Source organism: Ruditapes philippinarum, unplaced genomic scaffold (assembly GCF_026571515.1).
Source record: "Ruditapes philippinarum isolate M1 unplaced genomic scaffold, ASM2657151v2 ctg3982_1_1_1_1, whole genome shotgun sequence".
Lineage (NCBI taxonomy): Eukaryota > Metazoa > Mollusca > Bivalvia > Venerida > Veneridae > Ruditapes > Ruditapes philippinarum.
The window spans coordinates 157,567-185,073 of NW_026861093.1; the positions used below are offsets into that span (position 1 = coordinate 157,567).

At 31.6% G+C, this 27,507-nt stretch overlaps 1 protein-coding gene across 3 annotated transcripts; it reads left to right on the forward strand.

Moving 5' to 3' along the window:
- On the forward strand, positions 1 to 27,507 carry LOC132714501 (EF-hand calcium-binding domain-containing protein 14-like). Of its 3 annotated transcripts, none has more exons than XM_060697396.1 (15): positions 1 to 302; positions 3,240 to 3,400; positions 10,483 to 10,619; positions 11,315 to 11,413; positions 11,796 to 11,924; positions 12,795 to 12,860; positions 14,083 to 14,166; positions 15,390 to 15,593; positions 16,492 to 16,611; positions 17,192 to 17,275; positions 17,688 to 17,841; positions 18,895 to 19,011; positions 19,646 to 19,720; positions 20,498 to 20,677; positions 21,654 to 27,507. In XM_060697396.1, exons 1-15 carry the CDS (start codon positions 169 to 171, stop codon positions 21,704 to 21,706), a joined length of 1,797 nt encoding a protein of 598 aa, XP_060553379.1. In that variant the 5' UTR covers positions 1 to 168; the 3' UTR covers positions 21,707 to 27,507. The 3 variants fall into 3 exon arrangements, with proteins under 3 accessions (XP_060553379.1, XP_060553380.1, XP_060553381.1); XM_060697397.1 differs by lacking the exons at positions 1 to 302; positions 3,240 to 3,400 and adding exons at positions 5,687 to 6,025; positions 6,896 to 7,041; XM_060697398.1 differs by lacking the exons at positions 1 to 302; positions 3,240 to 3,400 and adding an exon at positions 5,886 to 6,025.

The following is a 27,507-nucleotide window of genomic DNA, read 5'->3' on the forward strand; positions in this document are numbered from 1 at the left end:
TCTCCCTTATCTAGATGACAACTTCCTGTGAAACTTTGACAACTTTCAAACTTCCTTTTATAAGTGTTTTTGAGAGATCGCAGAAGAGATCGGAGATGATAATTAACAGACATGTTATTTATAGCATAAAGTAACGGAATTTCTAAACGAGACAATTTTTCACATATTATGAAAGGAAAAAATAACGGTGGACTTTTAGGTGGCTCAATGGATAAAGCTGACAGCTTAAACTTGTTAGACTCCACAGATAGTGATGTGGAGTGGCTGAATTTACCTCCTATTAAAGGAAAAAAGCCAAAGAAGTAAGTTCGTTTTGCAGATTGACCATAAACTATGTCAGTGTCATCATAATAATAATGATAACAACTGTAATCAATCTTGTATATATATACAGTGTGTGTTGCTTTAGTTCATAATGATGGATGGATTAATTCATCACCTGTAGATGGATGGGTGTAACTTTAGTTCTGGCTTCCATAACTTTATATGTCGCTTTTATTTTGACGTGGTGCGACAGTAAAAGCAGTACTACAAAACCTGTTCGCTAAAGTCTCTTTAGCTAGTGTAACTTTTGCATTATAAAAAAAATTCATTTTCTCACTGACAATTTCTATAAATCATTTTATCATTTATCTGAGACATTTTGTAACAGGAAAAGCAATTACTACCAGATTAGCCACCTTATGTTGGTGTTGAATTAGTCATATAAATTTTCAACAGCAAGACCAACAGATTTATCATTTTAGTGATTACAAAATGATATTACATAGATGTATGTCTTTCTTAAAAATTCTTTACAAAGGGTGACATAAAATATACATGTACATAATTAAGATGTAATACTATAATAAAAAGCCCTTGTGCACAATTTGTTGGGCTAGTGTCCAAATAACCATTAAGGGTAGTGTTTCAGTCATACAATGTATATGTATAGGTAATTATAGATATATGCATTAATGAATTTAAAATTATAAAATCATGGAATGACCATTTAAATACAAAAAAAAATATTGTCAAAATCTTACACCAGTTTGCTTATATTTTTTATTTACACTGTTCACTACTGAAACACAAAGTTATCACTTTTGCACAAGAAAAGTCAAGATTTCTTACAAATGTATTTTAATTAGACTGTTAGACAGAGTCAATAAATACATGTAGTGCAAAATTTCACATGATTCCTTAGAAAATACAATCAGCCTTATGTTAACTAAATTTTTACAATTATCAAACATAATGAATAGCTGAAAAACAATAAAAGAAGATCATTAACTAGCAGGCCACAGACCTGAAATGTAAAGGGCATTAATTCAGTGTTGGCTTGCAGAAAAATGCTAAAATTGATAATTTTGATTGTACTTTTGAACTGTAATTCTTGTAGTTGTTCATGTCGGAAAATATCTGTGAATGACACAATGTTACACTGGGCTTCCAGGTACGTATATTAACATATAATAATATACGTACCTGTGGCTTCTTATATTATTATAAGACCACACTGCAATAACAAAGATAGTTATACATTGGTTCATTTATAGTTCTATCTGGGTCAGACTATTTTTTTTTCATTGATTGAAAAAAATTATATATAAAGGTTTGGATTCTCAGTTTTTCAGTCTTAAAGTTTGATAAATTAGAAAAAAGATTTATGCAACAGCCAAAATTATGAATTTTTATAGTTGATATTTTAAAGCACAATTTTTTAAGGTAGGTCTTCCACACAAAAAAAAGGGTCTCATCATTGTACCTCTTTCCCACCTCTTTGATAATTATTAAGGCAATTAAATGTATTGAAAAGGTTAGAACTAATATGTTTAATGGTTTAATTTGGGGTGGGTGGGTGTTGTGTTACAATAATTTAATACTTATTGCAGGAAAGATAAAACCGAGCCATTACTTTTCCTTAATTTATTATTTTCTTTACTTCAAACACACAAATTTTATGGCAGGTAAAAGGGAGTGACACTATTGATTACATTAGTTAAGGAGAAGTGCAGTACAGTTAAGAACTGAAGAAAGTATTGGATGTAATAGATAAAGTATTTTATAGACACTAAATTTATTCTTTGAAGTTAAGGACATTATAAGTAGGATTATGTGCAAAAAAAAAACATATTTAAAGAAAATGTAGTATAACTGTACAAGTTTTAGGATGTTGGCAAAATATCAAAATGTTTTTATGTTTGATTTTGCAATAAACAAGGCACTTAAGAGAGATAACATTTACAAAAAGGTCATCCACTTGCTGGCGATAATGTTAGACTACCACTTCAACAATTACCTTGATAACATTTCCTGGTCCTATTGATTATTTTACCAGTGACGGGTCACAAACACCCATTTGTAATATTTGGTTTAATTTCGGAATGTAGGTGGTTCTGCACAGGAGCCCGTTTGTGCCTGAAATTATGCACAAAAAATTCACAGAGAGGCATCCTCCACTAGTAAAGCAGGAAAGTCCCCATATGACCTATACTGTGTTGGTGCAACGAAAAACAAACCAAAAAAAAAAATTGTTTCTCCAGATGAGTTAATTGATTTTAAAAAAATGAAACTGAACAAGAAAAATGTAATAAGAGTAAGAAATGTAAAATTGTCACAAATCCATATAATGCTTAAAATGTTTGGATTTTTCTTAAGATATCATATGGCTTAAATCTCTACTTCAATCAAGATTTTATCTACCGTGATATGTTTATAACAGAGTACTTTGTATTTATATGCATGTATATTCCCAGGTTTATATGTAGAAATTTCTGTTTTCATAGGTTTGTTAAGCTACAGCACCATTGTTCACTTTATTTATACATTTGACACTGTTTATACTACTTAAATCCCTTTCAAACTTTCATAATATTCAAAGTCAGACAAGTATATTGAACAAATTTAAAAGGGTAAGGAATGAATTATATATGTAAAACTAAATATACTTAAAAACTAAATACATGTACAACTAAATATGTGTACAAATAAACATATGCACAACTTAATATATGTACAACTAAATATATGTACAACTTAATATATTTACAACTAAACATATGTAAAAATAAATTTAAGTACAACTTAACATATGAACAACTGAATATAATTTTGTACAACTAAAAAATGTAAAACTTGATATATGTAAATCGTAAATCCTAAGTAAATGTTCAACTAAATATGTACAACTAAACATATGTACAACTAAACATATGTACAACTAAATATATGTACAACTAGATTAAATGTGCTTTCAGAAAGAAGGGTTTAAAGGCACAGAGAGAGACTGGTTGGTCAATATGGGGTATGATGAAGGTGTTCCTGTTACTGACAGTTGTTGGGGCTGTTGTTCTGTTGTGTGTTATATCAGTGTGGCTGTCATCTCAACTAAATGATGTTAGACAACAACTTAAACAAAGTAAGTTCTTTGTAGTTAACACTTTATTGTGATAGTGCATTGTCGTCTTAACCGGTGTTCTGTTTCAAATTTGCACATTGTATTATTCCAGTTGGTTATTATGCTGCCCTAGTATAAAGGCACTGGTTTGGCCTTCTGTCCTATATACTTACTACTTTTCATAGCATAGTTATAGTAACTTTCAACCTGTATCTTAGATATTATGATACAGTACATCGTCACCTTAGTGCAGTAACGGGTTAACTCCTGTTGAATTATATAAGGATTTAACCCCTTACTGCACTAAGGTGAAGACCTGTTCCTTGCAAGAATTCCTAATCTTGGTTACTGATGATAAAATTACTTGCTTTCCATTTCTTATAGCACCTTCATTTACTGACTCACATCAAATTTGTTATGTTGTAGATTGCAATGTGTGTACCATGCTAGGACACCTAGTCTATGATGGTGCTTTTAGATTAATGAGGTCTTTAATAGCATGAATTTGTTCAATGTGCAAATGTGTATGCTGAACAGATTCATGCTAAAGTACTTGTTGATTTCTTCATATACATAATATATCATATGATATGTTATGATTAAGGGTTAAGGGTGAATTAAGGGTTAAAAGAGAGGGTTAATCCCTTATAAACACTTACATGTGCTAAAGAATATGTTAGTTTTGTCACAAGTGTGTTGTTAGTCTGAAAGTACATCATAACATGTAGTTATAATGTAGAACTTACTAACTGCAAAAGACAATACTAATACAAAGGATAGATATGTTATTTCTAGACATGATTATAGAAAAAAGTGTTTTTTGCTAAAAATGTCACTATTAAGCCCTCAAAATTTTATGTAAATGAATTTTTGGAGTCTTTTAAACAAGATGTTACAATGTAAAGATACTGTTACAACACTGGTAAACTGGTAAACTGATAAGATAATATCCATTACATGAACTGATTGTAAATCAGTTATTTTGGTCAGTTGAGAAACAGAGAAAGACCACAGATTTCTAAAAACTCAACAGTTACTTGATGTATATCTCTAGTTCTCTACACTGTAGAGATATTAGTCTCACAGCATTGAGTATCAAATGTACATGTTTAAGATAAAAACTTGCTGAGCTGAGATTAGATGAGCATGCACACTGTTTGACAAATAACACAACAGCCTTCAACACTGTACATTTCAGTGGATTCCCTTCCCTTAGCTAAAAATGAAATAGTATACACCAACATTTAATGCTTTATCTTCTTCAAAACAGATCTGTGGTCTCTGAGACTAAAGGTGTTTTTTTTGTTTTTGTTTTTTTTCACAACAAGAATATTCAACAGACACTATCATCTTTGAAAATTGCCATCAAAGATATCACTGTTAAATAAAGATTTACATGTTTTAAAAATTAAATGTAACATAGCATTACATTATTGCTGTCCCCTAACATTGCATTATGCATGTATGTATATGATAGAAAAGTATAATAATTCTTAATGAAAAGGCAAACACAACACTGTCCAAAATGTATGCATGTAGTCTGTAATAAAACATAATGTAACATTGTACAGAAACATGATATCCTGTCAGACAGCAATAAAAACTATTTAATTTAATTTTAATGTTTATACATTTGATTATAGTTGTTAGAACCTCCTATTAAACTGAATGGAGCCCTCTTACGAATATATGAGAAAAGTTGAAAGATTCTTCAGAAAAAAAGTCTATTGTTATTAACCATATTCAATTCTGGTTATAACACAATATTTTTTTAGAGATATAAAAATATTTGATAAACAAGAAATTAAATGTTCTTATTTAGAGATGTTTATTCTTCTTGTTGATGCAAATTGCTACTTTTCCAAGTGATGTAGATGACTATATATATAATATATTCTAAAGTGTTTTTTCAAACAAATACCATTTTATTGTAAATTAAGATTTTGTTTGCACAAAAAGCTTAACATGAAGGTACACTGGAAGGGGTCCCGCAGAGATAAAAAGAACAACAAGAACGGAAAACTCTTGTTATAAATGTATGATGTGCATATTACTACTTTCATATTTTACAGAAAATTTGACAAACCTTGTATATATTGTAAGAAATACAGGTGAATATTTGGATAGTTACAAGAATAACATTTTTGAAATTTCAAACAGCCTTGTGTGGGCCAAAAGCAGTAAATTATTATGAAGGAACAGATCAAGTATGGATAGCATCTATCATTTGAAAAATAAATAACGTTCAAACGACCACTTCACATGATGACAACGCTAACTTGAAGACGATGATGATAACGTGTGAATTTATTCGTCAATATTACACGGAAACCAATCGGATCGCTTCGTTATTAAATTAACATAACTTCCGGGATTTTGACACACACTGAAAACAAATTTATGTTCGGGTTAATTATATGAAAAAATAAAAGTGTGGGGTGTAATAAACAACGTGAAGCTGGATCCACACGCGAGGGTCAATGTGGACTTTAAACCGTCCAAACGAATGAAGAAAAGACGGGAACTGGACGCCTTAGTCGGAGGTGGAAAGTCGCGAAGGAAGAACTCGAACAGTGGGCATGAATTGCTAAAATACAACGGGTCTGAATCTTCAGACGACGACTTCCAGTTATCTCCACCAAAAGTGTATGTTTGCACAATTTCGTAAATTGTGGTATAATGATGTCAATTTGTAACAGGTTCTATAGTATTAGCAAGAGTGCAAGAACATGAAATGAATATGTTATTTTCATTAATTTATCATTATTTTTTGTCATTAAAGCATTTTGATAATGTTAACATATTTATTTAGATATCTTAAGATCAGTTAAATCACAGATCTTTTTATTAATGGATGACATATAACATACTAAACAGTTACTAATAAGTAATGAAGTATTTCATTTTTATTGTGAAAGTAGGAATTTATTCAATCATTGTCTTGCGGCTGTTACACATCATCATATTGTATTGGCCAGAATTTGAGAAATAGCACCAAGTTTGACTTACCATTTAAATCCCTAGACTGATAACAAAGCATGTGCGAGGACTTTAGTTAGTCACTTAATGAGAGATCAAAGAAACTACTTATCTATAAGACCTGTGTACGAAAGACCCCAGGTCAAGTACTGCTCAATCATTCATATTTGGCATAAGATCTCCTGCTAGAAACATCTTCAGTGATTATCACTATATAAGTAGCATCACTAAAATGATATCTTGCCCTCTAAATTGGCAAACCCTAGAACAACACTGAAAAATTAATGCTGTAACCTACTTGTACAAAATTATCATTTACATCTCACACACAAACACAAGAAGTCTGAACTACTTCATACCTAATTTAAGAACACTTTCTTTGGCAGAATAGCCATTGGCTGGGGCATTGCTAAAAAGTGGTCTGTTTGAAGCTTGATTTAAGGTTACAGCAAGTGTCAGTCTATTTATGAAAGTCATATACACATACATGTTCAATTGTAGATAAATATATATTTCATACTGTTATATTTTTTGTAGCCGAGGTTCAGGGTTATGTTCAACATGTACATCAGTATTCATATTCTTACTGCTTGTTGCGTGTATGCTAGTATGTGCAGGACTAACCTGGATGCATGTAGAGATGAAAAAGGATTTGGAATTACTTAGAATTAGATTGCAAGAAGGTAACCTCATATGATAATATATATACTGTTGTGCATGTAGGTTTGTCTATATAATTTCTGTCACAAAATGTTTCATTAAATATTGCATGTTACGGTATTTGATATTGTACATCAATGAACAAAAAAAAAAACAACAACAAATAAATATTCTCTAGCTATGCTTGGTTGTTAAATGGATCTTGGAAACTATTCAGTTAAGTTCCTTGTGAAAAGTATAACTAGGTCATACTCCTAGAAATAAAAATTTTAGATCACACAATTTAATTTCCATGTGAAGTCATATTGTACAAGAATGACAGTTGAACCTGTGACGGTCTTTAAGGACCAGTTCTTGGTATTGATGTTTGTGGATGGACAAACTTTTAATACTATAAACCGTTGCCCTAAATTATAGTAAATAACTTTGGTCTTTTAGTGACAGGTTAAACTGGTGTTTTTATACTGCTGACTTACTGTTGCTTTTTTGTGTTCTTTAATTGTTATTTTGTAGACTTAAATAAACATTTATACACTTTTTTTGTTTTCTTTTCCATTGTGACAATTATTGTGTCCTTTATGTGATAGTCACATTAAATGTTGGATGTAATTTGTTTTCTTAAATGAGCACTTAAAGTTGCGTAACTTTAATCGAGTTCTCTGTAAAATCTAATGCAGCCTCAAACTCTCCATACATCATGTTTTAACCATGTATCTACCCTCCTTCAAAGAAGGAGTATATTGCTTTGCACATGATTGTTAGTTGTTCCAAAGACCAGACTTTGTTTTGTATGATTGTTAACTAGAAAAAGCTGAGGCCTTCACTCTTTACATTTGATGGCGAGGTTGGTAAGAAATTGTAAATAACTCTAATTTTGGGTCAGTAGGGATCAAAAACTAGAGATTGCTTTAGTTACAGTTGGCTGAAACTTATGATGTAGATGACTCCTATTACCTATTAATTGTGAGGTCAGGAGGCCAAATGTCAAAGACATGGTCAATGACCTTCACCAACATTAGCTGTCCTACAGATGTTGGATTTGAAAGGATTTCCATTAGATGGACATACATGAAAGTACATTTGCAAACATGTTTCACAAACTTCTTGATTTCTGGGGGTCTGATCATAAAAGTAAATTGTCTGTGATTTTATGATACCATTTGTAATAAAGGAATCAAGTAAGTAAGTTAGAACATTTAAGTTATCAAGGAAATAGATAATAGATAATGCTGCAAATCACTTAGATATAAATTCTAATACATTATCAATATTTTTAAATGTACTTGTATGAGCTTTGTTATACATGTCTATTTTCATATATATTTTCATTTGCTTGAATTTCCTATGATTTTAATAATCATTATATTGTGTTCATATTTCATTTTATTGTCTCACTTTCCATCAGCAGGTCAATGTTTGCAAGTTATTGTTATAATATCATTATACATGCATATTAATGTGATATTGAATTAATTATTTGCTGATTTCCATGTAGGTGGCTAGGTGTGTATTGGGCATGAATTATGCATGCATCCCCATGGTTATTGGCAAACTAGATATTCTACTGTATTTATATATAAGTTACATACTTTATTGCTTTTAACTCTTTATCTGGTGTTTTTGTGTAACATATGTTGAATTTTCTTGATTTTCACCAGATATATTATATTAGTTATAAATTTTTGACAGGGGATATGACCCTATTTAAATGTTGTGTTTTTTTTCAAACAACTGTCTATATATGGTCATATAACCTGCCAGAAATTTTTATAACCAATTTATAATACAGCAAACTTCCTTTTTTAGAGGAAAAAATTTTTTTTTTCTCATAAATTGACAGCAGTCATGTATATAGAGCTGTACATGTATAAACATCACGATTATCCAATGAAATGCATTGTTACAAATATGCAGTATTATAAATTATCGATGTACAAATTGGTACTCATCTCTTTTCATGTTACCCTGTCACTCTTAGCTTTATATAATGAGCTTGCCCTGCTTTGAATTTATGTTTATAATTTTTTTCTTGTTAACTGTATAGAATCTTGTCAGGCTTGTATTTTAAGTTTGATAAAATATTGAGCCGCGTCACGACAAAACCAACATAATGCGTTTGCGACCAGCATGGATCCAGACCAGCCTGCGCATCCGCACAGTCTGATCAGGATCCATGCTGTTCACTTACCAACCCTGTAACAAGTAGAGGAACTGATAGAGAACAGCATGGATCCTGATCAGACTGCGCGGATGCGCAGGCTGGTCTGGATCCATGCTGGTCGCAAATGCACTATGTTGGTTTTGTCATGACGCGGCTCATATAATATTTTATTACTATGGTATGCATTTTGATACCAAAATACATGTCAATGTGTATCTGCTCTGCTCAGAATTGCTAGCTAGTTGAACTGTATTCTGGAGGCATTGGAAAGTCATCACCTCTCCTTTTAGCATTCAAAGAAAATGGCCAGAATCTTCATTGATGAGAGAACTCTTGTTTACTTTGCTCATCAGTATAATTAGTATTTAGTAAATTTTACCAAGTAATAATTGTTTAGTTAGTAGTCATGTGTGATTGTTTGCAAGTTACTGTAGATATTTATTTATTATGAAATGTAAATACATTAGTTATGTAAATAAATATGACCTAGTTAAATTGATTCAGATTGTATACAAATTTTTACTGTCTTGTTATCAACAAGAATAATCGTAACTTTATCTTTGCTTTTGTATACAGTATCTGTCCCTAAGATTTAATTTAACTGTTTGGTTAGCATTGTAATATCTACCGTAAGTGTACCATTGTTCATGGAATGCACTCACAGCATAACACTCCTTTTGTTTGTTTTGCGTGGCCAGTACTGTATAATTATATATATATAGATATATTGAAAACATCACCCTTATTATAATGGCCATAATGTACAAGATATATAAAAAAACTTATTGTTGATCATCTTGAGAACATATTAATAGACTTTCACAACTGTGATGGTCTAAGATTTTTGAATAGTCTTTAATTTGTTAAATTTCAAATACATTCTAGTAAACTGTACCAGTTTAGGCCCCCAGTAGCTAAGCTAAGCAGCTAAGCTAAAACAATGTGTTTGCTTGTGTATAAAATAACAATAATAAAATTAAATGGAAGGGGTTTTATAATTGTTTTAAGATAATTTTATGAAGTTTTTAAGCAAGGCATTTTATATTTTGAAATAAAACTATTCAGTTTATCAGTCATTAACCTGCAGTCCAGTGAGGCTCTGTACTGAGATCTTTGTCCTATCATTGTCACCCAGAAGTTACATTCTGGTTATATATATTATGCTATGGTAATAAAAGTGACGACGTCACAATAAAGTTAAAAGTAACTTAAATATATAAGGCCAATAAGCACGAAGAGCTAGCTGTTTCCCTCCCGCTTGTTTTAATAAAAAGCCTAGCAATATGATTGTTGCTGATTTCAGTGGAAGGCAGAGGTATTGCTGGCACAGATGATGTGGAGAAACTATTCAAACAGATGGCGTATGTAAACAAAACCCTGGATCAACATAGTAAATCTCTTGGCAAAGTCACCTCAGATATATCAACTATAAATAGAACTGTAAGATTTATCAACTTATGTTTTCAAATTTGAAATTGAAAAAAAAATTGTGTAACAAATGCTAAAAAATTTTCTTACACTGTAAGTACTGCAGTTCCTATTTCTATGAATAAGAAAATCAAGAAATTCTGTTACTGAAACTGTGACTGCTTTGACATCAATTTAAATGTTGAATATTTTAGTTTATAACTAGGTTTTGATAAATTTGTCATATATTCAGTATATTATATTTTGTTGCAATCCATAATTATAATTGCAGTTGCAATCCATATAATTGCAGTTGTAAAATAATTGAGTATGATTATTCTGGAGTCTAAGCAATACATTCATTGACCTATATACAAAATGGCCGGGTTACTGTGAAATGAAAGTTTATTAACTTTTTGTTAAAATCCAGCACTAATGGTGCCATAATCATATAATGTTGATCTTACAGAGGGACCTCTTTGGTTGAGTGATAAAGTAACACACTTCAACCTGTCAATGTTTTTGGTCTGAATCCAATGAGGGGCATTTAGTTAATCTTTTGTAGGAAAACTGTCTGGGTACTTGTATATTACTGTATGTTGGTGGCCAGTTTATACACATGAGGGCACATGTGATTTTATTTGCTCCGAAAGAAACCATAAAACCATAGCAATGTAATGTGACTCATTTACGTCATGCAGATTTATTTATGTACATGGATATTACAGGTATTACAAGTGTCTGGCAGGGCGGAGAAATTAAGCGAGGGTCTAAAGGCAGCACCAGAACTTAAACAGCTTCCTGAAAAATTACAGACTGTCTCACAGGTAAGGTATTTGATCTGTTACAGCTAATTTATCTGTTATACATAATACTTAATAATGAATGTTATCTTTTTGCTTTGCTGAAAACATATAATAATTAAAAATGTGGAAAATAATTTAAGAAAATGGTAGTTTGATTCATTAGTGCAGCAGACCTTAAAAGCATTTGGCTGATATGACTAATTTTCATTTCAAGATAGTGTGACATTTTCAACTGTTTGTAGTTATTGTCAAGCTGTGTGGTAGTGCTTGTCAAGATGTACAGTAGTGCTTGTCAGGCTGCACAATAGCACTTGTCAGGCTGCATGGTGGCACTGGTCAGACTGTACGGTAAGGTTTTCATGGTAGTATATATGTTTACTGATCTGTTTAATAATTTTATTAGACAGTGGCAACAATGGGCAGTGATGTTAAAAACATGAAGGATACAGTAGATACTGTCTCACCTTTTATGAAAACCACAACTGAAGAATTACAGTCACTCAAACAGCAATTTGATGCCATCAAAGATCAGGTAACATATGAAATATTCTTTATTTATACATATACATTTTTAAAAGCACTCTCTTAATCAAAATGGATTATATGTGAACCTGTTCAGTTATAAGCTATTTTAGCCCCCTACCGTTTTGACAAGATACCTTTCATCCATCAGTCTATCCAAGCTTACATTTGGATACGGATACTTGTGTGGCTATAGGAACAATAGGTAACTGTACTTTCTCTTTGATGTCATTCATTCCGTAAGGCTTTATGTGGCTGTTTTCACATAAGTGCTGTGTTATTAAATATCTGTCATTTAGTCTGAACTTCCATCCACACAAAAAAACTGGATCCCATGATAACTAAAAGTACAGAATTTTTTTTATGAAGCTTGAAATATGGCTAGATAATTTGAAGTCTTTATAGCACAATAGTGAAGTTATATAAAGTTACCACAAGATCCGTACTGTTTTCTGTATGACTATACAATTCAGTATTGTTGTGCTATTGATATGTAAATACCTGAAATTTATACATCTGGCCCACATATCTAATTGATATAAAGGCCTGGCCAAGGTTGTTGACTTTAAATCAGTAACCTCACACAGATGCCAAGGCTTTTGGATTCCTCTATGTCAGGAAGCTTCCTGGCTAGCTTACAGACCGTTGGTGGTTTTACTCATGTGCCAGTTTGTGCCTGAAATAATGCACAGAGGAGCACCTTAGGTTTATCTTGACTACTACTAAAGCTGGAAAGTGGTGATATGACCTATTCAGTGTTTGTGCTAAGTAAAGCATAACCAAAATAAAATAAAAATTTTGTTTTGATCCAGTGGAACATCATCATTTATATAATGTAGAAATTGAGCCTGTCATCTGCATGTTATTGATAACATTACAGGTATCAGACACAGCTGCAGGACATGACAGAGAGAGTTTGAAACCTGACCTCGCTAATATGATACAGGTATTTAATGTCATTTTATACTTACCTTTTGTATATAGAAATGTTCTTGTGAGGCTATTGATTAGACAATATAAGATATATTAACATTAGCTTGTGGTCAATATTATCTTTTCTTTCATAGAATGATCAGCATAAGTAACAGAAATTTTCACTGATGTTTCTAAAAATTGATGAAATTTTTGTCAAACCCTTGCAACACATTTATAGAAACGAAATTAATTTTGAAAGCAAGTGGATATTTGGTTTCTGGTAAGAAAACATGATGAGTCTTGATAGGTGATGAATGATCTCAAGTCATTATTTAATTTGCTTGCCCTTTATGGCAGTTAGTGATGGAAATCGGATGAAATTTGTCCCAATCAATCATCGGTTCAATCGGATGGGACATAATCGATAACTTTCCGATTAAAGTCGCGTTAAAAATAAATAGGGAAGAAACATTTTTTTCCAAGGCACTTGATTATATTCAGTAACATGAACTTCATTTAGCATTTTTCAACACAGTTTTAACCCTATTTAGTTATTATTTTACGAAATAGATTTAATTTTCCAATGGATGTCAAATAATAACATTCACATCACATTATATTTCTATTGTTTACATCACGTATTGATCCTATTCAACTCCTAATTGTCTCTGAGATAAATTTTTGCAATCAGCGAGGTGTTCCTAAAAGAAAATTACCGTCAGAATTAATTTGTTTTGATACTTTAAACATTTTTGACGACGGCGCAGAACAATTTTTTGTGAATCGATTATTGTCGCTTTACATAACAGTAACTGATTATCAGCGACTTGCGACAATCGGAACATCACTAATGGCAGTGACATGTGGCATGTGAAGGGGGTTATACATCTTACATACAGAAGGTTGTTGGTTCTAGTTAGGTTCCTGCTAATGCCAGAAATAATACAATATTATATAACATCTTACACAAATTGTCATTTCATATAGAAATATTTTAAGAGAACTAATGCAAAGAATCATTATGATTGGTGACCATTATACCATTTTCGGTACGAGTTTGCTGGGGGTGACTGAATTTACCAAGGTGACCAGTGCAAACAGGCAATATTTAAATGATGTCAGTCATTGACTTAACATGCAGTTTATGACATAGAAATGTATATAACAAAATAAAATGCATATTTAATTAACGATAAGGAAGATTGTTTGAGAAATTATATGTTGTTAATATATTTGTATAATATATATTTTAGGTATTAACAAACCAGTTACAGACTGTAAACTCTACAGTGTCTACACAGATGTCAGTTCTAATGAAGAGTAATAGTCAACATGAAGTAAGTCCTTAATTTACTGACATTTAATCATGTTAACTTTAACAGTGATTATATTTGTAAATATTTTCAGATTGTTTTAATTGTGAAAGTATTGATCAAGACAATATTATAAAAATATAAGTGCAATTAATAAACATAAGCTAGTGTTAGTTACATTGAATCTTTAGTTTAATTTAGTTTGTACAAATTTATTTTAGTTTGATTGTGTTGGAAGCTTTAAGCTTATTGAAACACTCTTGAATCTGTTCCTGGAACCAACCAGTACTAAGCAAAGATTGTAAAGTTTCTTGCTCAAGGAAATAATGGCTTGCCCCTGTCAGGGTTTAAATCCATGCAGCCAGCAATCCTCAGATTACTAATCTGACGTGTTAACCATTCTGCCACACAATGAATCTTGGTTGTACTAGTGGCAGAAAGACTATAAATCATGTTTGATAAAGTAATCATTACCTTAAAATTTTGACATGTACATTGTATCTCGAAATGTTGTATGGTTTAGTCTGTATTACCTCCCTTTCATCAGTAATCCATCAAACATGTGAATGTTTTGGGTTTTATTTTCATTCTCTTAATATTGAAATGCTCTATATAATTTACAATTATGGAAGTCTATCTGTTCTTATATAAATGAATACTAATTATGATCATGATAATTCTGTTCTAGTTCTAGTATATAAGTTGTAAAGGAGTTGCATTTTTGATTTGTGAATTTTGACACAGATAACTGACAAAAATGTGCTTAAAATTTAAAAGAAAAAGAGAAACTATGAAAACCTTAAAATTTTGACATGTACATTGTATCTCGAAATGTTGTATGGTTTAGTCTGTATTACCTCCCTTTCATCAGTAATCCATCAAACATGTGAATGTTTTGGGTTTTATTTTCATTCTCTTAATATTGAAATGCTCTATATAATTTACAATTATGGAAATCTTTCTGTACTTTTATAAATGAATACTAATTATGATCTTGATAATTCTGTTCTAGTTCTAGTATGATAATATATTTTGTAAGTTGTAAAGGAGTTGCATTTTTGATTTGTGAATTTTGACACAGATAACTGACAAAAATGTGCTTAAAATTTAAAAGAAAAAGAGAAACTATGAAAAAGACCCATGCACTTGAACAAATTGGCTTTTACAAAAAAATATATATATATACTATTTTTTCTCAAGCTTTATGATGAATTTGATTCTTTAACTATGTTGTTTGATTATTACAGGAGAGATTACTGAAGTTGGAAGAAGTGAGTGTAATGCTGATAAAGAATTTGTCCAGTCTATCTGCAGAGCATACTTCTATAAATAACGAACACACATCCATTAACAGTGATCATTCATCTATGAACGGTGAACACAGCCAGATGGTAGATGATTATACCAGTGATAAATTCAAATCAAGTGTCACAGACATCCTTCAAAGCTTGGTGAGAGTCTGCAACATATAATTTATGTACTATGTGATTGTTTTTAGGATTTCCAGGGGCATCTGTGGCCGAGTGGTTAAGGTCGTTGACTTCAAACCACTTGCCCCTCACCGCTTTGGGTTCAAATCTTGGCAGGGACTTTGGATTCTTTCATGTGAGGAAGCTATCCAGCTAGCTAACGGAATGTCGCTGGTTCTACTCAGGTGCCTGTTCGTGCCTGAAATAATGCACGGAACGGCACCTCAGGTCTTCCTCCACCAGTAAAGCTGGAACATCGCCAAATGACCTATACTGTGTCTGTGTGACGTAAAACCCAATCAAACAAACAAACAAATTGAGGATTTCCTGTTTTGAGAAGTTTTGCTTCTGAAATTTGGTTAAGTCAACACTATGTCTCTTATGTTCATTATCCTTTAAAATGCTTATTTTAAATTGATGTAGATTGAGAGCTATTTGTAGTAATTTGTCGAGATAACAGGATAGTTGTGGTACAGAATCCAGGAAATCTTTTGTCTGCAAATATATAACTGGACTACTGTTAACCGTTATCACGCTAAATGTCTTAAATGAACTTGTCCATCTGTCATTCTGAACAAATCTAATCATCAGTTGAAGGGAAATTATTTAGAAATGTACTGACAGAGTAGCAAGTGGTTGCAGAACATGAACAGTGGCTATGGATATGCCAGCTTGTCTTGGTTTGCACTGGTCACATGGGTAGAATCAGTTGGTGCGAGCAGGCTAAGAGTGAAACTTGTGCTAAAGACAAGAAAACACACAAATAATACTGATATTAATGTTGATTGTTATATTTCTTTATACATGTCAAGCTTATCTAAGATTAGAATATCTGTAGTTTTATTGGAAGTTTATTGTTAATAATCTTCTCAATTTTTAGCTGACTGGAGATGAGCATCTCCCATCTGCTGGTAACATTGAAGGTATTATGGTGAATGTTTCAACAGTACTGGCGACTCTTAAAGATATGGAGGACAAATATGAACATATTAGTGAGAAGGTAGGCTATAAGTTACTGATCATTAACACCATTACTAATCTAAAGTGATTCTCAAATATAAGTTTGTTTTAAGTAAAAACATAGAGATTTGGCCTATCAGATCAGTTTTCGTCAGTGTTTCCATCAAATTCACACAAATGAATACAATTGAACCAGGATACTGCATTATACCGATATATCTTATTATGTCTCTTCTTTTCATAAACTAAAAGTGAAGAATTTCTGTTTTCAAACCATAATCTCCTAGATGTAACTGAATCTAGCATTGCAAGCATTGCAGACAAGATCAGCAAGCATGTCCTTGCCGTCTGATAATAGTATGCACTGTTGGCCATTGAGTCAGTCATTCAGTTATTTATGCAAATTGAAATATGATCAAGTCTGTTTAAGATATTAAGTGTGGTGAATGTTAAATATATTTCATTCAGTTCAAATAATTTTCATCAGAAATCTATCTATCTAAGTCATGGAAGGAGAGTGGGACTACTCTGAGTGCTTGTTTGTGTGGGAAAGGATATACAGAGGGTTTTCCAACAGGCTTTTCCATATTTTTAACAAAATAATTTTGCTTTCTTTATAGACTGGTGCAGATATTGGTGATAATGAATATGTCAGTATGGAAATGTTTAAAACACTCGGGGATGGTTTTGAAGCCAAAGTTGAGGTAAGCTCCTATACAGGTGTTTGTATTATACCAGTGAACACTCAGGAGTTTTCCTGAAGTTCAGGATTTTCAAATGCTCAAAGGCCTCTTTTTATACTACTAAATATGTCAAAAGGCATCATCTAAAATTCTTACAAATGAAGATGGAACAATATCATTTCCATCTCTTGTAATAGAACCATCTCCTAAACATAGACAATCAAGCTAAGCAAACTAACTTAAATAAGTGCATGTTCATGAAATGTAATTCTTGTAAATTTAAAAATTTATGATTTGTTAATATACGTAAATATCATACAAATAGCATTTCCTTTTCTTATCTTAATTAGACATTGCTGAACGACTAATTCTGACAATGATCATAACAGAAATTTTGCTGTGAAATGAGTGAAACATGTTTATTTTGTTTCAGGTGTTGAACTCGTCGTTTGTCAGCTTGAAGGCTGATGTAACCACTATGTCTCAATTGTTGACCAAGCAGTCCAATACTGTCACCAATCTCACACATCAAGTAGAAGCTACCAAACTATTTCTGACAACACTGATGCAGAAAATTGAAGGCCCAGGTACTGTTTATTTTTCAAATATATAATTGTGAGGAACATTTTTGAGGCATCAGAATTGCAGCCACCATTTTCCTCTGCATGATCTTCAGAGGCCACTAAATGGGTTTCAAATTAATAGAGTCTATGCATCTCTTAGCTCCAGCAGGCAAGGTGGTTTGACCCCTGGTGTTGCTTTAAGTAGTCAAAATCATCCTTCGTGTTTTGGCACAGAAAGATCTAAACTGTGTTTGTGCGCGATAAAACCAAACAAAACAAAAACATTAAAAACAATAGAAGAATATTGAGTATATTATCGTAATACAGTAAAAATGCCATAAAATCTTTGCTTTTCTTTCATTTAAGACAACTTGATCTTTGACAAGAAAGAAAATGGTCTTGTTCCCTTGATGATTAATATTTTAGTTGGAGTAACCAAAATAGACTTACTTCAGGCATAAAAATTTCATCTTGGGTTTTCTCAGCTTATCGAGGAGTACAAACAAACTTGTAGAGTAACAACTTTGAAAATAAATGAGCCACGTCATGACAAAACCAACATAATGGGTTTGCGACCAGCATGCGCATCCGGGCAGTCTGATCAGGATCCATGCTGTTCGCTATCAGTTTCTCTACTTGTTATAGGGTTTGTAAGCGAACAGCATGGATCCTAATCAGACTGCGCGGATGCGCAGGAAGGTCTGGATCCATGCTGGTCGCAAACCCATGATGTTGGTTTTGTCATGACGCGGCTCAAATGCAACACTACATCATGTAGCTTATGGTAAAAGTTTGATAGTATCAGCTTGGAAAAACCCACATTTGCTGAATTCAGACTAGCATCTATTTATTTAAACACAATTTCTATTAAATTTTTATCCGGCAATATTTCCACTTTACTTGACCCTCTTGGGAAAGAACTGATCTATATATATAGGTATTAGTGAAAGGGTTACTTCTGTTGTATGAACTTAAAAGTATGGAAAACACATTTAATAATTTTGTTTCATGTAAATGAGAAACCGCACCATTCTAGTTTCTGTTATATTACTATCATTATCATGTGGTATTGAATAGGTGAGAGTAAGACGCCAACTGTAACGGAGGCACTAAACCCTGTCACAAAGTCAAGTACAACCAAACCTGACATTCCAGTGACATCAACGGATGCTGAAATAAAATCTAGTACCAAAGGTATGATTAAGCATATACCTTCAATATTTCATAACTGTGTTTTTATTTCATTTTATAAAAATATTACAAAAATCATTATTGAAATGTGTATAATGTATATACAGTCCCAGATCAATTTTCATAATTTCATTTGACTCATGTTTATTAAATGACATGTTTATTATGTATAGCAAAGTACATTAAAATTTTTTTAGAGGTAAATAAATTTGTAAGGGACATCCAAAACAACAATATTGAAAAATGTTGAAGGCTCGGTTTAATTGATTCTGTAGGGGTAAGTGCATGTTAATATTCGTGCCCCAAGCACCTGCTTGTGTAATAATTTGATATCTGCACATGACTAGTGTGAAGATTTGATTTGAAAAGCATCTACAGATGTGTTCATATGGCGCTGATCATGGAACCTTCAATGTGACACTTTTGTTCTATTCCATGAAAGCAGCACATGTCTTAATGGAAAGATAATTTTCTATGTGCACAATTAATAGGGGGTTGTATCTAATACCAAGTTATAGTTGTCCTATAAGATATTATAATAATTTCTTTAAGTGCTGCTCATTTGACTACTAAAGCTGAATTGTTGTAACAAAAAACAAAACAAAATTCATAATTATTGAAATTTCGGATGTTTCAGGTCCAAGTACTACCACAAAACAAGGCGGTCAACTACCTGGAAAAATCCATGTCAGCTTTATAACATCACCAGAAGGTAAATATTCATTTTCATGATAAAATTTTTAACGAAACAGTTATAACGCTCAGCATTCTATTTGTTGACAAGCAAAACCATTCTACATTATAATTAAAAAAAATATACTGTTAGTTCACAATGACAGTAAGGTCAGTGAAAGTGATGAGGCGGAAGTTGTCTGCCTAGGGACTCAAGCTTGCCATCTTACTTTATTATCTTACTTGGCAACCTTTGACCTGAATGTAATGTTTAAAAAATATACTGATTAACTGAATTTACAGGTACTTAATCCTGTATGTAGACAGGAGGCATTTTGTTGTTGTCAAGCAATTGATAAATATTTTCTAATCAGAGTTTTCATTTTTTAACCTATCTCAGGTGTTTCAACATAATCTGCTGCAATAAAAAATAGATTTGTATATTGTCTGTTCTTGTTGGACTTATTGCTGATTTCTTTCTAGTTAAATAAGTGTATATATACTTAATTCCTTATCAGTGTTTTATAAAAGCTCTTACACAAAGTTATTTAGCAACTTAGATAATTTTGTTAGGTTACCTGAAACATTCCCATTTTGTCCTTCCATCCATCACTTTGTTTCCATTCACATAGCACTTTTATTTATGGACTGATATATATGACAGATTTGGTGTTGCGGTGCCTTCATTTGATCACTAACCTTAAAGTGGGATCAGTCATTTTGGTCAAGGTCAATGCTTCTTCTAACTCTAAGACCATGTTTCTAATTTTGGTATTAAAGCAACAGCCTATAGCATCTTTTCATTTGTTTCTTTCAGACCTGGAATTAAATTTCCGTAGATGGGATCGTTCAGGAAGTGGGCAAGTAAACTTGGCAGACTTGGATGGTTTTTTAGGACCTGAAACTCCTAAAGAAGAAGATCTTAAAGAATTTGATGAAGATAAAAATGGGTTGTATTCACTTCAAGAATTTGCAAAGGCATTTGGAATATCACTAGGTAAATATCTATGATCTGGCTAGTTTGTGGTAACTGCAAAATCATTATTATTCATAGGGTACTTATTTTTTTTCGAGATTTTATGGATAGGTCAATTTGTATTCTGCAAGATAAGTTTCCATTATATTATTTGATTTTTACCTTTTTTGCAAAGGTAGACAATCAATGAATCTAAAATCCCATGAAAATGTCTTGTCACAAAGCCACAAAATTTCAGGCCTCAAGTGCTCCTTTATGCGTTAGTTCAGACTCAAAGGGGCATCTGAGTAGAGCCACCTATGTTTCATAATCTAGCTAGATAGTTTTCTCTTATGAAAGAATTTGAAGATGCTGGAGGAGATCAAACCTGAAGCGATGAACTTGTTATAATCAACCCTGTAATGCATACAGGTGGTTTCTTCAAATATTAAGCTGGCTGTTTTGAAACAAGCAGATGACTGATGTAGGAATAGGGCCAATTGAAGATTGGGTTGTCTCTGTGAAAAGAGAATGATTGTCCTCGAAAATAGTATTGTAATCCTTTGTCACAGGCCGGCTGATGACAATTTTTCTTGGGCCGTCCGTGGCCGAGTGGTTAAGGTTGTTGACTTCAAACCACTTGTCCCTCACCGCTGTGGGTTCGAATCCCGACAGGGACTTTGGATTTTTTCATTTGAGGAAGATATTCAGCTAGCTTACGAAACGTCGGTGGTTCTACTCAGGTGCCTGAAATAATGCATGGAAGGGCACATGAGGTCTTCCTCCACCAGTGAAGCTGGAACGTCGACAAATGACCTTTACTGTGTCGGTGTGTGATGTAAAACCCAAACAAACAAATAAACAAACAATTTTTATTTTTGTCTTTTTTGTACGTGGGAGTGGGATAGGGTGTCTCTGAAAACATCATTGTGTTTTTAAAAAAAATACACAGATAGTAATATCAGTCAAAATCTCTTTAGTCTATTAAATTTACTTATATGTCTCCATATAATTTCAGCAACAACAACAGCAGCAGTGACAGAAACAGAGCCAACACCACCACCAAGATAGAAGACTTAAGAGTTGTTGTTAATGTTGCCTAGCAACAGTAGAATAAGTATTCTGTTACATATGTTGTTGATATGAAGCTGTTGAAATTTGATTTTTTAGAAAGACAACATATTTGTGTATATAAGAGTATATGGAAGATATTGATCTCTAAGTGTTAAAGGTCATTGATTTTTTTTAAAAAAGGAAAAATATGAAATACAGGGTCATTCGTAACTTTTAAAAATTGGTTATTTATATTAATATCATTTGTTAATTGGTTTTGATTTTGATTTCATTGCAAAGGGAGAAAGCCAATTGTCAAGTATCAAGAGTTAATCAATGTTATGAAAAAGCTAGGCAGTTTTATGTCTAACTTGCCCGATAATATACAAGGATAATAAATGTTTATTGTTAGATATACTTTCTTTAATGGTCTTCTTCAAATTTTTTTTTGTATGAACTTCATTGCCCCTATCAAGGATGACTAGAGGCTGAACAAATGTGAGCATCTTTACCCAACTTTGTATATAATGTTCATATGAATTGTTTAGATTTTCCATTTTATGGACCAACTGTTGTGAAAATGGATTAACATGGGTAAAAGTTTTCTGAATTTCTCCAGATTTTTATAAAGATTTTGGTCTCTTGAAAGCCACCTTTTTCAAGATAAAACTCGAAATTTCAAAACATAATTTTTTGAAATACTAAACTTTCATTCAAGGACAGAATTTTACTAGCCAATAAATATGAAAAATAAATGCCACCAATAAAGTCATACCTTCATTGTGAAGACATTACTCAAACATAATTCTTTTTTTTTTTCTTAAATCCATTTTACATGTGGCAAAAAAGTATAAGGAGTGAGTCAATGTTTGAAAGAATACAGTAGAGTATAAGTGCTTTATAATCTATTTATTGTATTAGATATTTAGAGAAATAGCAGTTAATGAATATTTTGAATGTAAAGATTTATTTGTTTTGGCAGAGTATTCATCTCGGCATGTGCCATTTGTTTTTGTTTCATTTTCAATTTGTCCCAAATTTTAGATTTGTGATTGATTGATTTAATTGTGATAAAAAAGCTATATATTATAGTTGATAAAATAATGTTTTAATTGAGATTTTGTTAATTTTTTGTAATTCGTTCATTTATATTTTGCTTCTCCAAACTGAACTGAATCAATGCAATTGAAGTATATGATATGTTCATAAATTCTGACCCGTGTTCGGCTCGGTGACTTACTAGTTCTGGTTGTTGATTTTGAATCATTTGCCCTTTTCTGTTGTTGGTTTATATCTGGCCAGTGATAAATTATCTCAAATGCTGGAGATCTGTAGTTCGTTAATTGTGTGGTTAATTGATCAAGAGCAGGTTGGGGCAAGAGGGAGATTGAGTAAAGATCTTGGACCAGTAAAAATGCAAAAGTTGCATTTGGGACGGTATTTGTATGAGGGTGGATTGAAAGCGAGGATTTTGGTAGAGATTCCCAACAAGTAGAAACTGAAAATTTGCTAAATGACTGTATTTTGTATTAGTGGTTGGTGGTGAAGGTTGTATTGAGGGGGTTGGGGTGGAAGGTTGTATCCTCATTGAAGGCAGGGTGAATGTCAGGGTAAGATATCCTGTACAAGTAACAAACTGAAAAATTTCCATACAACATAAACTATATTGAAAATGTTTTAACTTTGGATAACATCAGTAGTAAAGGTACATGAGGAATTACTCATGCAAAAAAGGATGTATACATTTATTCAGGTCATTCATTTGTAGATTTTCAAACTGCTTGTCACAAATTTTCAGTTCAAGTTTATCAGATGTGCAAGGCTAGTTTATTTAATTGTAGACATTTCAAACACATGAGTGTAATTTATATGTTGGCATTTAACACTAGATTAGCAGTAACAGTTTAAAAATGTTAAGTTTTTTTGTTTGTTTTTTTTACATCCCAAATTTTACAATTCAAGGAAATGTTTAACATCGATAAATAACAAATCACAATTCATAATAATTGCATTTAAGTTTATTAATTATTTAAAAAGTTATACTAACATTCTTCCATGGAGGTAAACTTCATACTAGTCATTTTGTTTTTGATAAAATGCTTACCAACGAATTTCTTGTTCATTGTTTTTCTTTCTTTCATGTATTTTATTATATCTTGTATCGTATTAATCATATGTATAAAGTACTTGTACAGAAAAGTAATTGATTGCCAATGTTATCATTGCTTAAGTTGACATACATAACTTTAAATGCTTGTTGTTTTCAAATCATTTTGCTCATAACAGTTACTTTAAAGGCCCATTATGCTTCAGGAATGCTTCTATTTTTATTTCTCTCAAAAGCTTTTTGTTTTGGGTAAACTTTTATTGTTAACAAAGAGCTGTTTGTTGGCCAATAAACTGAATCATCTTTTTTTTCTGTTTCTTTTTAACAATTAGTACAATTATAGTAATTTTGTATTTTGCATGGAAGTCAAAATACCACTTTGTTTACATTTTGCTTTTTTTATGACAAATTGTTTGGCATTTAGCTCTGCTTTCTTGAGGTAATAAGCATTGTATATGCTCCAAAAAATTATTTTAGCTTTAGAATGTTCACGTTTTCCCTTTTTAAAGAATTAAAAAATTTCTTTCTTTCTGAGGCATAATGTAGTTTTGAATCATCGACATTTATTTCACTGACTTTATACATTGTTGATACACTATTCCATTAAGATTTGGTTTCCATATTTGATCATGCTATATAATATATTGTTAGCTATATACATGTAGTTTGTTTTTATTTTTAAAATATAAGTTTAAATGCACAAAGCTTACTTTAAAATACTGATAATTCAGGATAACTTGTTACTAATTTAAACAAATTTGCGTTAAAGTGGATTGGTCTACAACGGGCACAATTTCCATAATTTTTTAAAATATCGACAAAAACAATAGAAATGTTTTTATATGTATATTCTTAAAAAATATAACTTGAAAAAACATTTGGATGAAGTTCTAAATAATTTTGTATGAACATTTATATGATGGATAATTATATTTTGTTCAAGAACATTTTATATTCTGCTATGAATAAATATAATGAGTCATGTATCTCACACTTGCCAACAATATCCATATAAAATTCTTATGACATTTGTTATGTCTGATACTGAATACATGATTATTTTTTGTATTACAGACCTTCCTATATAGACCAATTCACTTTAAATGTACTTCAGTTTCAGTTGCATGTCATAAATTACAAATATTTCTTTGATAATATATGGTACATGTATATCCAAAAATATTACAATACAAACCTGCAATTGATTCAACCCATGCAACCAAAGATTTGACTCACACGTCTTAACAGTGTGATCATGGTCTGCACCGTTTGCTTTACAGTCTGTACTTGTTTTGAAATTTTCCGTAAAAATGATGAATGCTTTTGAAATTTTCCCAAAAAGTGATGAATTGTTTTGACCAAATTAAAAGATAGAAGAGTCCATTTAAGATGTTTAGCATAGTAAGGGTGGGAATTTCTTTATTTAATTGGGTGTGTTACTGCACTTAACTGACAAGTTATCCTGTATGATCAGTATATTGTAAATGTATCAAGGTTAAGATTATGTTTATTGAATTATCATATGTTTCTGTGATACTCATTACTACATGATATATCATTTTGTGTTTTTCATATTGTTTCTTGTTATTGATTGAGTTGCATAGACCAAAATACAATTTTCTTTTTCAAAAAATATAAAAAAAAATTTCAGCCAACTATATTTTGTGATAGAATATATACGAGTGTGACTAACAGCTCAACCATAAATGATTTCTTTGACAGAGGCTACCTGATTTAAGGTCTGGGTATACCTAAAGTGTTTTTCTTAACAATAGTGTGAAATGTCAAGATAAAAAAAAATGTTGCGGAAAGGGTGTTATTTCATTTATATATTAATGTTAACCAGTGGATAGGTTCATAAAATACAAAATGCAAATTATATGTAAAAATGTAGAATATACATTGTTCATGTGTATTTGGAAAAGAACAAAATTCATCTAAGTGAAGCTTAGACCATGACAAATTTTATTTTTATGTTATTAAAAAAATGGTAAGTTTTATAATAACAGGTTTTTTTTTCTGGTAAATCTGGGTTTATTTACAAACTTTGTTTACTTAAACAGCTTTATGTTTTCTTCTTAATTATTTCAGTTATTTCTTTGAAATTAAATCAAAGATTATTTTAAGAGATGCATTGTCTTGTATCTCAGACTGAGATTAAAGCTGTGTATAGAATTATTATACTTGAATTATTATACTTGAATTATTATACTTGATTTAGGCACTGTATGTCTCAACTGAAAAATCAAATAATCTTAAGTTGCCATAGTGCTCAAAGTGATGCAGTTGAAAGTGTAAATCCTTGCGCCACCAGTATAGAGCCAGACCAACCTGTACATATGCACAAGGACTGACCAGGTTCAATACTGTTAGCTCGTAAACTTAACAAATTTTTCATTGCAAACTCTCTGGAATTTGTATAAGACTGTTTCATAGAGGAAATTGGACAATGAACAAGTCTAGTAATAAAATTCAGCAAGGTAAACATTAACAAAATGTAAAAATCCAAAACAAAGTTTAAGATGATGACCAGATTTTGTAGTTGTCTTTTGGGGTGGGGGGGTGTATTAATTTTTTTTTTAACCAAATTCTTTTTATTTATTTTGTTATATGCATGTATATCTATTTATCATTAAAAAAACTACTGTTGGTCTGTCTTGTACTAAAAAAATGCAAAATTTAATTTGAATTTTTGATTTTTTAAAAATGCCTGGACATTTGACTTCCTTCTTTTGTTGTTAAGTTCCTTCTTTTGTTGTTAAGTATTAATTGCGATAATTTTCTTTTTGAAAACGGATATGTTAATGTTTTAACAGTTCTTGTAAGGAGTAGCTTTAAAGGGAAAAAATGTCTCAAAAATGCCCTTTTGATTTATTGTAAATTGAGTAATATTATTATGTTGTTTCTGTTGTTGTTTCATAACAGAGTTTTATACTATGACTGTGTTGTAAATAGTATAGTATAGAATGTGTACCACAGATCATGTTTTGTATCATTGCATTAGTCATGTACAATAAGTAAATGTTGCTTATGTTCAAAATTTATAACGCATCAGTCATTGCAACAGTCATTCCTAATCCTACCCCCACACGGCCCCGTTATCCCCAGAACGGTGCTGGGGATAACGAAGAAAGTTAGCCATGTTGTTAACCTTTTGCTGTTATCCATCGTATTGACGTTTCAAACAAGTGGCTTTGATTTTTCATTCCTGGCTATACACTTAACACAAAGTAAGGGTTGGGGACAGTGGTGACTTTGGGGTGAATAAGCAGTGATCACACCGTTTACAGGCCGTATTTTCTAAGACAAGTGGGGTGATATTACAAGGTATTCTCTGGTCTCAAGTCCCCGCAATTCTCCATGTGTTGGTGTAGTTTAGGTAACAGTCGGCTTGTACACGAGACATTTTGATAACAAAATCTTTATTTTCTTCAAAACAGTAACGTTTTTACCCTTCACAACATTTGAAAATAAATACTTTCTTCTTTTGTACAGAAAATCAGCAATTGTTCTTGAAAAAAAAGTTTTGTAAAGATGAATTTAACTGAATACTGACAATATCATATTTTTGTTAACAGCTACTGGTTATAAATCAAATTTACATGTATATAGTGTATGTTGTCACTGTTAATGCTTTAAATGCAACATTGTTTTCTTATTTATGATTCATATTACTTAATAGATATGTAAATAAAGTGGTGATAATTATAAA

What these genes read in the sequence shown, in the direction of transcription:
- LOC132714501 (XM_060697396.1), top strand. Translation starts at nt 169, where the DNA reads ATGAAAGGAAAAAATAACGGTGGACTTTTAGGTGGCTCAATGGATAAA. An exon ending in GTTTTGAAGCCAAAGTTGAG is followed by an intron (nt 17,276 to 17,687) that starts GTAAGCTCCTAT and finishes ATTTTGTTTCAG; the next exon opens with GTGTTGAACTCGTCGTTTGT. An exon ending in GGCATTTGGAATATCACTAG is followed by an intron (nt 20,678 to 21,653) that starts GTAAATATCTAT and finishes ATATAATTTCAG; the next exon opens with CAACAACAACAGCAGCAGTG.